This window comes from Bos javanicus, chromosome 13 (genome assembly GCF_032452875.1).
Source record: "Bos javanicus breed banteng chromosome 13, ARS-OSU_banteng_1.0, whole genome shotgun sequence".
In the NCBI taxonomy this organism is placed as follows: Eukaryota; Metazoa; Chordata; class Mammalia; order Artiodactyla; family Bovidae; genus Bos; species Bos javanicus.
Window position 1 is genome coordinate 11,796,592 of NC_083880.1, and position 14,412 is coordinate 11,811,003.

The window sequence follows — 14,412 nt, forward strand, 5'->3', positions numbered from 1 at the left end:
CCAGGATATTTTCCCTAGAATTAGGAATATAATTAGACCTTCGTGGGGATATAAAATGAAATGGAATCACAAGACAATATCCACACAGTGAGAGATTTACAGACATGCTCCTACCCTTGGGGCACTCCAGTTAAGCTTAGGAAATACACTGCCGCCCAGGGAATTGATCGCTTCCTGGACTTTCGTGGTGAACTCAGGAAACTCTGGTGCCTACAGAGAGAAGGAAGAAATCATTTGGGCAAGTCAGTATCAGCACGATAAATATAGAAAACAAGATTAAAAAACTCAAAGTTCAACACTTCAGGGTATTAAAAATAATTTAGAACACAAATTACTATTAGAATTTCTGAACTCAGCCAAATAAACTCAATGATCAGATAACATTCGTCAGGAAGGGAAAAGAATAACAAGCGCTCAGATGACGTTGTCCAGAACGATCAAGCCCCACAAAGCTAAGGAGACTGCTGATCTTTCAAGGCACCTGGGGATGTGAGAAAAGGAACGAACGGTTCTCTAACACCGACATAAAACCAGTGCCTATTAAATGAAAAGAGATGATGGAGTATCACCTGTGCACAGACTCCAGTTCTCAGAAGTAATACCTCACATTTAAAGGACCAGAAGCCTTTCCATTTGCAGGAAAAGAACTTACCCCCAAAAGGCCTCAAAAACGAGAAATCAATCATGTGGCTAACTGCATTTAAACATGGCTATTTCCAGACAGGTTTTAATATAAACAAAACTCAAAAATAGGACCTTGGTGAAATTAAAATGTTCTTTCTTTTTTGGTTGATTTAAAAATGATTATTTTATATCAGTAAGTAACCAAAACATCGTGCTGTTTCAACCAGGAAATAAGCAGAAATACTTATTTCTGATGGGACGTAAACGTCATTATGATTATGCTCTTCCTCGAGTCTTCTGTCACCATCAGGAGCACGGGGACAAAAAGTGGAGAAAAGGAGAGAAAGAGGGATGGAAGTGGGGCCTGCAGGAGAGCAAGAATACAAAAAAACGCTGATGCGTTGCAGTCATTTTAGCCCTTTATATCTGCTGCCCCCTAGTGGACAACTGCAAATACTGAAAGTCCCATCATGACAAGCTCTTCCCTAAGTGGGAAAAAACTAGAATAGGTCTACAACAAGCTAATGGGCTTCTCTAGTAGCTCAGCTGGTAAAGAATCTGCCTGCAATACAGGAGACCAGGGTTTGATCCCTGGGTTGGGAAGATCCCCTGGAGAAGAAAATGGCAACCCACTCCAGTATTCTTGCCTAGAGAATTCCATGGACAGAGGAGCCTGGTGGGGTACAGTCCCTGGGATCCCAAAGAGTCCGACATGACTGTGCAACTAACTTTCACTTTCACTTCACTTCAGAATAAGCTAAAGGAGTGGGAGGTACAAACTACTGGGTGTAAGACTACAAGGATATATTATTGTACAACATGAGGAAGAAGGCATTTTTTGTAATAACTAAATGGAGGAGAACCTTTAAAAAATTATTTTAAAACTTTTTAAAATGATTATTATTGTTTCAAGTCATGAAGTTTTAGGATGACTTGTTATTCAGTCATCCTAAACAAACAAACATCAAAAGAAAACAAAGGCTTATGCTGATTCCCAAGATCTAGCCCAGTTATGACAAAAAACTGTGACTCAAGGCTGAGAAACAGACCAAAACATGAAAGTTAAAAAAACGGGCAGGTTGTACTTCCTTTCTTTCTGCTGCAGACGCATGTGACTGCTGCAGATATACCCAACCTCCGGAGGTCTGAAGTGTCTTTTAGTTACTTAATTTGACAGCATGCTACCATCTCCATCTTCTGCATGTCTTCTTCAGCTTGTTGCTACTGCTGCTACTGCTAAGTCGCTTCAGTTGTGTCCGACTCTGTTCGACCCCATAGACGGCAGCCCACCAGGCTCCCCCATCCCTGGGATTCTCCAGGCAAGAATACTGGAGTAGGTTGCCATTTCCTTCTCCAATGCATGAAAGTGAAAAGTGAAGTCACTCAGTCGTGTCCAACTCTTAGCGACCTCATGGACTGCAGCCTACCAGGCTCCTCCGTCCATGGGATTTTCCAGGCAATAGTACTGGAGTGGGTTACCACTGCCTTCTCCTTCTTCAGCTTATATACGTGAAATTAATGCCTTTCAGAGGCTTTCAAAACAAATAACCGCCTTGAGTTTCTTTATCTTCCATTCTCCTCTCCGTGGCAAAAGAAATTATGCTTTCTGTTAAGGCAAATTTCTTTAGAATCCCCTGAAGATGCTGGTTTGGCAACCAAACCAGCTTCATCTATACACACACTCCTCTAAGACCTACATTAGCTATATTTTCAATAAATGACACAGTTACAAAAATATTAAAACATGAAGGATTTGATCTTCAAAGACAAAACAATTTCATTTTCCCATTGAACTTCACATATAAAGACTGCTTTATATTTCTGTATTACATTTTTTCTTTATAAGTTATCAGTTCAGTTCAGTCGCTCAGTAGTGTCCAACTCTTTGCAACCCAATGAACTGCAGCACGCCAGGCCTCCCTGTCCATCACCAACTCCCGGAGTTCACCCAGACTCAAGTCCATCGAGTCAGTGATGCCATCCAGCCATCTCATCCTCTGTCGTCCCCTTCTCCTCCTGCCCCCAATCCCTCCCAGCATCACAGTCTTTTCCAATGAGTCAACTCTTCGCATGAGGTAGCCAAAGTACTGGAGTTTCAGCTTTAGCATCATTCCTTCCAAAGAACACCCAGGACTGATCTCCTTCAGAATGGACTGGTTGGATCTCCTTGCAGTCCAAGGGACTCTCAAGAGCCTTCTCCAACACCACAGTTCAAAAGCATCAATTCTTCAGCACTCAGCTTTCTTCACAGTCCACCTCTCACATCCATACATGACCACAGGAAAAACCGTAGCCTTTCCTAGACGGACCTTTGTTGGCAAAGTAATGTCTCTGCTTTTGAATATGCTATCTAGGTTGGTCATAACTTTTCTTCCAAGGAGTAAGCGTCTTTTAATTTCAAGGCTGCAATCACCATCTGCAGTGATTTTGGAGCCCAAAAAAATAAAGTCTGACACTGTTTCCACTGTTGCCCCATCTATTTCCCATGAAGTGATGGGACCGGATGCCATGATCTTCATTTTCTGAATGTTAAGCTTTAAGCCAACTTTTTCACTCTCCACTTTCACTTTCATCAAGAAGCTTTTTAGTTCCTCTTCACTTTCTGCCATAAGGGTGGTATCATCTGCATATCTGAGGTTACTGATATTTCTCCCGGCAATCTTGATTCCAGCTTGTGCTTCTTCCAGCCCAGTGTTTCTCATGATGTACTCTGCATATAAGTTAAATAAGCAGGGTGACAATATACAGCCTTGACGTACTCCTTTTCCTATTTGGAAACAGTCTGTTGTTCCATGTCCAGTTCTAACTGTTGCTTCCTGACCTGCATATAGGTTTCTCAAGAGGCAGGTCAGGTGGTCTGGTATTCCCATCTCTTTCAGAATTTTTCAGTTTATTGTGATCCACATAGTCAAAGGCTTTGGCATAGTCAATAAAGCAGAAATAGATGTTTTTCTGGAACTCTCTTGCTTTTTCCAGTGGATGTTGGCAATTTGATCTCTGGTTCCTCTGCCTTTTCTAAAACCAGCTCGAACATCTGGAAGTTCACGGGTCACGTATTGCTGAAGCCTGGCTTGGAGAATTTTGAGCATTACTTTGATAGCGTGTGAGATGAGTGCAATTGTGCGGTAGTTTGAGCATTCTTTGGCATTGCCTTTCTTTGGGATTATAAGTTATAGGTGTACAATACAGTGATTCACAATTTTTTAGAGGTTTCACTTCACTGTAATTATTATAAAATACTGGCTATTCTGTATTACATTTTAAAAGAGGTGATAAATCCCCTCAAATCCTCAAATTATTCAACTTTAAGAATTTTCTTAAGAACTTTAAGAAATCCTGCAATCAAGATCCTAAAATAAATTTAAATGACAAAAAGTTTATGTATTGCACAGAAAAATTTGTGTTTCAGTGGAAGACTATGTATTGTATACATACAGCACTTTTCTGTTACCTGATTCTAGCTGGGTCTGCAAGATGCTTTACAACTTGGTAAATAATAGGTAAGTGAAAACAGTATTTCTTACAGACATGAAAATTCTACTCTGTCTGGTAGAAACCCAGCTGTCTTCTGTCCCCCCTTGAGGGACACATAACCAGCTTTGCCTTGTTTACATATTCATTTTTTATGTAAATACAATACATATTTACATAGTCCTACTCTATAAATGTGTGTACTTTGAGTTCTCTTTTGAGCCAGTTATAACGTCTGCCTGGTTCCCTCGTGAGTTAAAGGCTTCAACGTGTGTTAAGTCATGATTCCACCTTTTCCTGAAAATGATTTTTTAACAGATTTAGCTAGTAATAGGATTCTTTTAAGCTCATAGCACAATGAGTTGATTTTAAATACACCTAAGTCCTTAGTTGTCTAAGAAACTCTGCTGCTGCTAAGTCACTTCAGTCGTGTCTGACTCTGTGCGACCCCATAGATAGCAGCCCACCAGGCTCCCCCATCCCTGGGATTCTCCAGGCAAGAACACTGGAGTGGGTTGCCATTTCCTTCTCCAATGTGTGAAAGTAAAAAGCGAAAGTGAAGTCATTCATTCGTGTCTGACTCTTCTCGACCCCATGGACTGCAGCCTACCAGGCTCCTCCGTCCATGGGATTTTCTAGACAAGAGTACTGGAGTAGGTTGCCATTGCCTTCTCCGTGTCTAAGAAAAGGTTCATGCTTTAAGTGGGATGAAATCTGCAGTTTAAATCACATCCGTGGACTTTTATGATCCAAACTCGCCTATCTTTTCTACTTTACCCACCACAGCCCTACGGTATCATACTCATTCAGAAAGAGTATTTCTTTAAAAATTTTTAATCATCAAATAAATGTTTTAAACATATAAAAAATATATACCCTGATCCATACATTCAACAATTTGATATGCTTGATCCAGATCTTTAAGAACATCACAGATCCTCAAGAAACTCCTAACCTCCCTGCTCTCCTCCCTAGTCCTTTCTTCTCGCCACAGGCAGCCATCATTACAAGACTGGTCACAATCTTCTACAGTCATGATTCTATACTTACAGTGCGTGCGTCTGCCCATAATACAAAATATTTAAAAATTTTAACGTAACTGCTGTTATTTGATATGTATACTTTTGGCAACCTGCCCTTTCAAATTCACCATCGTGTCTGAAATTTAGCCATCTTGATTATCTGATTGCATTTTAAATTGGGCTTCTCTGTAGCTGCACTATTATCATTGGGTGTGTGCTCTTCTGCCCTGAAAGCTCACCTAACCAACAACATCTGGTTCGGCCCAGTGAAACCCAATCACTTTTAAATTATTTTTCCATTTTGAAATAATTTCAGACTTTCAGAAGCATTTACAAGAAGCATTTAACCAAAATTTTCTATACACTCTTCATGCAGGCATTCTACCACACTGCTGTATCATTCTCCCTCTGCAACTCCCTTTCTGTATACAGCTATGCTGGAGCGTGTATAAAACACATACACCTTCCATAGTAAGGAGAAGTCATGATGCCCCTTTACACACAGCACTTCATGTAACCTAGGCAAATTATCAAAACCAGGGAGCTAACATGGATATAACATCACTATTTCATCTATGGGTCTTATTCAGTTTGTGCTCACTGTCCTGATAATGTCTTTTACAGCAGAAGAAAGATGGAATATTTTCTTCTGGCCTAGGACCCAATCTAGAATCATGCATTGCATTAACTTGTCATGTCCCTTTAATCTCCTTTCATCTGTAACATTTCCTCTCTCTGTTGCTCTTATCTTTCATGACCCTGACCATTTGCAAGAGCCTGGGGCAGTCACTCTGTGTAATTTCCAAAACGCTGAGTTTGCCGGCTATTTCCTCATGACTGGATTCAGGCTGTGCACGGCTGGCAGGTGATGTGTCCTCTGAGCCTCATACAAGGAGGCAGGCGATAGAGGTCTGTCCCATCACTGACAAGGTTAACTTTGCTTATGCTGCTTTCCACTGGAAGATGCTATTTTTCTCTTTGTAACTACTAGTAATTTTGGTTTCCCTGGTAGCTCAGATGGTAAAGAATCTGAGATGGTAAAGATTCTGGTAAAGAATCTCCCAATGAAGGAGACCAAGGTTTAATCCCTGGGTCGGGAAGATCCCGTGGAGAATGGAATGGCAACCCACTCCAGTATTCGTGCCTGGAGAATTCCATGGGCAGAGGAGCCTGGTGCGCTACAGTCCATGGGGTCTTAAAAGAGTCAGACATGACTGAGTGACTAATGCTTTCACTTTCTTTCAAGTAATTTTGGTGGACATACTTTGAGAAGACTCAAATATCCTTATTGAATAGTCACCCACAAGTTTTAACATCTATCTCATTATTACTAGAATGGCTGTAAATGCTGATTTCTATCATTCTTTCTCAATTATTAGTTGGTGTCGAATTTTTTACTATAGAGAAAGGCTTTCCCTTCTGTTTCATTTGTTGAATTTAATCATTTGTTTATGTCAGTATGGGACCATGGGTTCGAATGCTAGTCCATTATTATCGTTGTTTTGTTATGATGTTCACATATGTGGCCAGTGGGAGCCCACTGAGCTGGCTTCCGGGTCCTCTGCACCATGTCCGCATCATTCTTACTTTCTGGCACAAATTCCTACAGGCTCTTCTTTACCTTCCCACCCCCAGTCTTGAATTTCTCCAAGGAGCTTCAACTCCTTTTAGTGGAAACCAGTATTTAGACACCATAATCAGGGCACTAGGTCCATTCATCTGTTCATTCCTACCATGACATCACTGTGTCGTTTTTAGAACTAAGCAGAGTTTGATAAATACACACACACGTTATTAATTTATCTATTGAAGTTTGCCTAACAACAGCGATTTAAGTTATTTTTCAAAATAATAAATAAAAGCTTAAAATGGTGACTAAATGGGAATTTAGAGTGATCTGCGTTGAAACCCAGAAGCACCCCATGGGACGGCACTGGGCAGTCCTGAGACCGCGCTGCTCTTACCGTAAGTGTGGCCGTGTTCTCGTCGTCCGACCACTGCAGGGGAAGGAGGACAGAAAGAGAATGTTAATGTGGACAGTGTTCCTGGCTTCCAAAAAGCAGTGCTCCATCTAAAAACGACACACACACAGGAGATAGCTTTTCCTGAACACAAAGTACACATCCATGTGTACTTAGGTTTCCATGGAATTTCTGACTTTATTGAATGTACGCTAAGATCTTTAAGCCAGAACCATTTCAGAGATCATTTCAATTAGGACAGTCTATGGAACAGGTTATAGTATTTTGAACCAACCTGTATTTCTTCGGCTTCATCATCACTGTCTGGCTGAGAACGTGCAGGCGGATCTTCCCTGGAAGAACATAAAACAAAAACTGAGTGTGAGAAAGCCTTGGTGCCAGGCAGTCATGATTACAGATGTGCTGAGTGTTCATATACATGTAAGAAGAAACTAATAAAAACCAACCTGAAATTAACAAGAGTTAACGTTCAGTAAGAGACCGTCGAATAAAAACGTCCTGTCTTCTTCTCAGAAATCACTAGCAACAGGGGAAAGAAAATCTCAAACTCTGCCCCAGAGGACACTAAGAACCAGCTCTGAATCTCGACCAGAGAAAGTGCTGCCGAAGACCAGGGAGACACAGCAGGAGCTGTCGGGAGAGTAGGTTCAGGCGGCTGATGGACACCCTGCGGGCACAGCCGGGCATCTTCTGTTTACAGTGAAGACAGTACATGCGGGCTGCCGGCAGGAATCACCCTGGGTCGGGACTGGCACTGCTGGAGAGCACGGGGGAAAGACATGGTCAACACGCTGTCTCAGAAAGAGTCAGTGAGCGAAGCAGGGGCTGAAAAGGGCTGCTAGCAGCCAATCCTCACCCCTGGCTGTGGGCAAAGCAGAGGCTGAAAGACCTCAGAGAGAGGACACTGCCCCCGCCGCTTCTCAGCACTCAACCACAAACCGCTGGCCACAAAGAACTCGATCACGTCATTGAAAAATAAGCACTAACCAGAATAGCAACCAGCAGAGGATCTATACCAAGAAACTACAAGAGAAAGGAAGGATGAGGCTTCGGGTTAATCACGGACGCTTATCCACCCCTAGGTTCCCTCTTGAAATGGTACTGAAGTGATTTAAAAGATCACAAGGGCAAAAAGGACCAGAAAGAGACAGCTGCAAAGAGGCAACAGAAGTCTGGAAAACAGAAAGCCAGTGAGGGGGTAACCCGGTGAGCCACAGGCTGCCCCTGGAGCCGTCATACACAATGGGCCCACGGCTCCGCTCTGAAAGGGGTGATGCGTGTACAGCCCATACAGGGGCGGGAAGACACGTCCAGTCTTCCTCACCTGGCACATCCCAGCAACTCACCCTCCATGGACAAGAGGGTAAGGCGCATAATGCCCCAAATGAATATGGGGGTGAAATGCCACAAAACAACAAAGTTACAAGCGGAAGTCACACTCACAGTGAGACCTCTAGTCCCCTTCTTCCTTCTCTGCTCCCTGATATAGACAGATTAGAGGACTTGTCTCTGGAGATGCTGGACAATTCCAGAGGAAAGACTTATTAGATAACTGCCATCTGGGAATCTGCCATCGATTCCTGTTGATTGCTGGCACTCTTAGTCAACAAGCCCCACACTAGTACACAAAGTTTCTGTGTGTGTGTGTCCCTCACTCTTAAATATGAATAAAGGCCTACAATCATTAGAAGGCCTATAAAAGGCTCCAAGATGAGAAAAGAGTTTTTTAAAAGGAGGAAAAGTACATGGACAGAATAAAGACAGTAAAGGAAACAAATGAAAAATATTTTTTAAAATCACAAATATCTTCAAAGATAAAAGAAGATATTGCATTCATGAGAAAGGACAAGACTGAACTTGTATAAAAGGAAAAACATGGTAGCTGAAATTTAAAAACTCAATAGAATGAGTGGCAAGATTAGGGAAATTTTCCATAAAATAGAACTAAGACAACAACAACAATAGAGAAGAAATGATAAAATTCAGAGAATTAACCTGGCAGTTATAACATCTAAAAGAAAGAGAAGCAAAAAAATGAGAGGAAATTATCAAAGATACAATATTTTTTAAAGTTCTAAAACCAAAAAATAAAGTCTCTAGAATGAAAGCGCCCACACCAAGTACATGTGACAATGAATGGGAAAGACAACAAGAGCCTTAGATGATGTTCACGGACGGCCACAACTCTCCCCATCCTGACGTGCTGTCTGTAGTCTTGACATGCCACCCTTCCCATCAAGAAACAGCACTCACTTCCCCACCCCTTTAATTCAAACTGGCTTCAAGGCTCACTGGGGCCAACAATGCAGCACAAGGGCACCACGTGCCCTAAGCCTTGGTGTCAAAGCCTTTACAGCTTCCTTGCCCACGTTTTTTGAATGCTGCTACCACCACATAAAGGAGTGGAGTCTGAGAATGAGAAATCAGACGGAAAGAGAAGCCCAGCTGACAGGCAGCATTCACTGCCAGACCGGAGTGAGGCCATCCTAAAACCATCCAGTTAGGTGGAGCCACCAAACAACTACAGGAGTAGCAGTTGACCTCAACTGAGCAGTGACCTCAGAAGGACCAGCAGAAGACTCGCCCAGTGTTGAGCATTAGGGAGGCTCCGAGATTTCACCCCACTTGCAAGCTAACAAGTTAGCCTGCCACGGTCATGGAATCTGGCAGAAGACAGTAGAAGCCTGGGTCAGAAACCAAGGACTCTCCAGACAGAGAGACACATCTGGCCAATGAAATACACTGTAGGAGCTCTTCCACAAGCTCAGAGTACTGACATCTGCTCAGGACTCTCTAATGTCAGGAGGCATTTTCTTTACATTCCCATTTTGTAGGCTTATTACGTGTTCTATATTGGAAAATAATAAAGTCATGTCTGTAAATATCCCAAAGTTGAGACTCGCCTATCTATTCTGTTGCTTTATCCTGCAATTATTCCACATCAATGAGGCTCTAAACTAATAATTTTCAGGTTATTACCAGGTTGAGAATACCAGAGACAGAATTATAATCCAGGAAGCTAAACAGAAGATCCATCAGACCAGAAAAATATATATATATAATATATATATATATGGTAAAATTGGGCTTCCCTGGTGGCTCAGTGGTTGAAAATCCACCTGCCAATGCAGGAGATGTGGGTTCGATCCCTGGTCAGGAAGATCCCCTGGAGAAGGAAATGCAACCCACTCCAGTATTCTTACCTGGGAAATCCCATGGACAGAGGAGCCTGGCAGGCTACAGTCCATGGTGTCACAAGAGTCGGATGCGACTCAGTGACTAAACAACAAAATGGTAAAATTAGTGTTACTGTAAAACACACACAATTTTAATTATACTTCTAAGTTCATTTACCTAAGAAATGTTCATCAAGCACCTGTTTTGTTTTTTTTTTTTTTCAGAATAAGCCTGCACACTGTTCTGTTCCTAGCCACATGTTTGTATAGTGAGCTTTATACTGTTTCCAATAAATGTTTTACTGAAACCTAATTCTAATAAATACTTCAATAACCTGCTTTTATGAATGTAACTAAATTAATCAGAACAATATTTTTACCTTGGTTTTCAGAGTAAAACACGTATAAATAATCAAAATTCTTTAATTGTCAACTAGAATCTTTTTTTAGTATTTTCACTAAATTACTGATGTTTCCTCTGAAACATATAAGGTTTTTAATGACCAGACTTTACAGGTGAGACAATTTGAGTTTCTCTCGGTTTTTTTTTTTTTTTTTATGTTAATAAACTTCTGTTTGATTTTGTCCTGCTATTCTGTCATTTCTTACAGAGATCCTCAGCTAAGAACTCAAAAGGGTAAAGGGAAATAAGCCTCTATGTCACCCTAAGTCAGCTTCAATAATTGCCATAGTGAGCAGTCTTTTTTTTGGGGGTGGGGGTGGGGGATGAAATGTCCTATAGCTATCAATTAGGTCTAACTGGTCTATTGTATCGTTTAAAGTTTGTGTTTCCTTGTTAATTTTCTGTTTAGTTGATCTATCCATAGGTGTGAGTGGGGTATTAAAGTCTCCCACTATTATTGTGTTATTGTTAATTTCTCCTTTCATACTTGTTAGCATTTGTCTTACATACTGCGGTGCTCCCATGTTGGGTGCATATATATTTATAATTGTTATATCTTCTTCTTGGATTGATCCTTTGATCATTATGTAGTGACCTTCTTTGTCTCTTTTCACAGCCTTTGTTTTAAAGTCTAATTTATCTGATACGAGTATTGTGACTCCTGCTTTCTTTTGGTCCCAATTTGCATGGAAAATTTTTTTCCAGCCCTTCACTTTCAGTCTGTATGTGTCCCCTGTTTTGAGGTGGGTCTCTTGTAGACAACATATGTAGGGGTCTTATTTTTGTATCCATTCAGCCAGTCTTTGTCTTTTGGTTGGGGCATTCAACCCATTTACGTTTAAGGTAATTACTGATAAGTATGATCCCGTTGCCATTTACTTTATTGTTTTGGGTTCGAGTTTATACACCATTTTTGTGTTTCCTGTCTAGAGAATATCCTTTAGTATTTGTTGGAGAGCTGGTTTGGTGGTGCAGAATTCTCTCAGCTTTTGCTTGTCTGAAAAGCTTTTGATTTCTCCTTCATACTTGAATGAGATCCTTGCTGGGTACAATAATCTGGGCTGTAGGTTATTTTCTTTCATCATTTTAAGTATGTCTTGCCATTCCCTCCTGGCTTGAAGAGTTTCTATTGAAAGATCAGCTGTTATCCTTATGGGAATTCCCTTGTGTGTTATTTGTTGTTTTTCCCTTGCTGCTTTTAATATTTGTTCTTTGTGTTTGATCTTTGTTAATTTGATTAATATGTGTCTTGGGGTGTTTCTCCTTGGGTTTATCCTGTTTGGGACTCTCTGGGTTTCTTGAACTTGGGTGATTATTTCCTTCCCCATTTTAGGGAAGTTTTCCACTATTATCTCCTCAAGTATTTTCTCATGGTCTTTCTTTTTGTCTTCTTCTTCTGGAACCCCTATGATTCGAATGTTGTTTAATATTGTCCTGGAGGTCTCTGAGATTGTCCTCATTTCTTTTAATTCGTTTTTCTTTTATCCTCTCTGATTCATTTATTTCTACCATTCTACCTTCTAATTCACTAATCCTATCTTCTGCCTCTGTTATTCTACTATTTGTTGCCTCCAGAGTGTTTTTAATTTCATTTATTGCATTATTCATTATATATTGACTCTTTTTTATTTCTTCTAGGTCCTTGTTAAACCTTTCTTGCATCTTCTCAATCCTTGTCTCCAGGCTATTTATCTGTGATTCCATTTTAATTTCAAGATTTTGGATCAATTTCACTATCATTATTTGGAATTCTTTATCAGGTAGATTCCCTATCTCTTCCTCTTTTGTTTGGTTTGGTGGGCATTTATCCTGTTCCTTTATCTGCTGGGTATTCCTCTGTCTCTTCATCTTGTTTAAATTGCTGAGTTTGGGAGTCCTTTCTGTATTCTGGCAGTTTGTGGAGTTCTCTTTATTGTGGCGTTTCCTCGCTGTGTGTGGGTTTGTACAGGTGACTTGTCAAGGTTTCCTGGTTAGGGAAGCTTGTGTCGGTGTTCTGGTGGGTGGAGCTGTATTTCTTCTCTTTGTTCAGTCGCGCTGTGGGGAGGGAGGGAGGGATGCTGCAAACAAATGACACTGGCGTGCGCTCGCAGTGCCTCAGCCACACTGGGTCTGCCCCCGCTCACGGCGCGTGTAGCCTCCCTGCCCACACTGCTCGGGCTCTAGGTTGTTCCGCCGGGAACAATCCGAGGCTGGCCCTGGGTTGCATGCACCTCCCAGGTCCAAGCCACTCAGGTTCAGGCACTCAGGTAGTCCTCAGAGGTGCAGACTCAGTTGGGCCTGCGTTTTGTGCTCTTCCCAGGTCCGAGCAGCTCAGGTGATGAGGTGTTTGGCGAGCACCAATGCTGCGACTTATCGCCTCCCCGCCACTTGGTTATCTGGGTGTAAAACCGGCGCACCTTCTCAGGCAGATGTTGACCGTCCAGACCCCCAATAAGTTTTAGTTAGCAAAGAAGCCAGTTTTATAGATAATGTCTCTCTGGGGCTGTGATTGCCCCCTTCCGGCTCTGGCTGCCTGTCACCGGAGGGGGAAGGTCTGCAGCCGGCTATCTCTGTTTAGTCCTTTGTTCCGTGCGCGGGCTGGCGGTGTCTTAGGTTAGGGCTGGCTTTTCGCATGGTAGATATCCCACAGTCTGGTTTGCTAGCCCAAATTATTTCGCTCAGATAGTGCTCAGGGTATTCAGGCCAGATTCTTACTCTCAGCGATGCAGCCCGTGCCGCGCCTCCCTGCCCAGCCCCCGCTTGTTAATGGCGGATGCAGGCGTCTGCGCTGCTTCTCCGCTGGGGGAGTTACCGTAGGGCTCGCAATCTGCGAGTTTTAATTGTTTATTTATTTTTTCTCCCTGTTATGTTGCCCTCTGTGCTTCCAAAGCTCGGCATGGATTCGGCAGTGAGAAGGTTTCCTGGTGTTTGGAAACTTCTCTCTTTTTAAGACTCCCTTCCCGGGACGGAACTCCGTCCCTCCCTCTTTTGTCTCTTTTATTGTCTTTAATATTTTTTCCTACCTCCTTTCGAAGAGTTGGGTTGCTTTTCTGGGTGCCTGATGTCCTCTGCTGGCATTCAGAAGTTGTTTTGTGGAATTTACTCGACGTTTAAATGCTCTTTTGATGAATTTGTGGGGGAGAAAGTGTTTTCCCCGTCCTACTCCTCCGCCATCTTGGCGCCTCCCCCAAGCACCTGTTTTATCAGGCACTGTTCCAAGGGCTGGGAACACACCTGCCCAAGTCTCTGCTCTCACGAAGACTGCATTGTAACAGGATGACTAAAGCAAAGATGGAGGGAAATAAGGGTTATGCAGAAAAATTAAGTGAGGCCAGGAGAAAAAAACAGATGCACCAAAATGCGGTAAACCATACAATGGAGTGGTATTTAGCCTTAAGGAAGGTGATTCTCACACGTGCTGTAACATGGATGAACATCGGGGACATTACGCTAAGTGCAATAAAGCTGAATACTGCATGATTCCCCTTCTGTGAGGTATGTCCAGTAGTTAAAATCATAGACACCAAAAGCAGAATGTCGGTTATCAGGAGCTGGTGGAAGGCGGGTTGGGGAGTGAGTGTTTAGAGGGTACAGAGTTTCAGTTTTACAAGATAACAAGAGTTCTCTAGATGGATCACAGTGATGGCTGCAACACTGTAACTGTACTTAATACCACTGAACTGCACACTTCAAAATTGTTAATGTGGTAAATTTTATGTGTATTTTAGCTTGATAAAAAATTTTTTTTAATAATT

General features: G+C 42.0%; 1 protein-coding gene across 2 annotated transcripts in view; it reads right to left on the reverse strand.

Annotated features, from left to right (window-relative positions):
• The window catches only part of CDC123 (cell division cycle 123), a 49,798-nt gene that overhangs the window by 28,888 nt on the left and 6,498 nt on the right, over window positions 1-14,412 (reverse strand). For both annotated transcript variants that reach the window (XM_061435698.1, XM_061435697.1), the window contains 3 exons: window positions 7,374-7,431; window positions 7,082-7,114; window positions 115-210 (listed from right to left, as the gene is read on the reverse strand). In XM_061435698.1, the coding sequence (XP_061291682.1) occupies window positions 115-210; window positions 7,082-7,114; window positions 7,374-7,431 (187 nt within the window). The remainder of the gene's footprint in view (window positions 1-114; window positions 211-7,081; window positions 7,115-7,373; window positions 7,432-14,412) is intronic.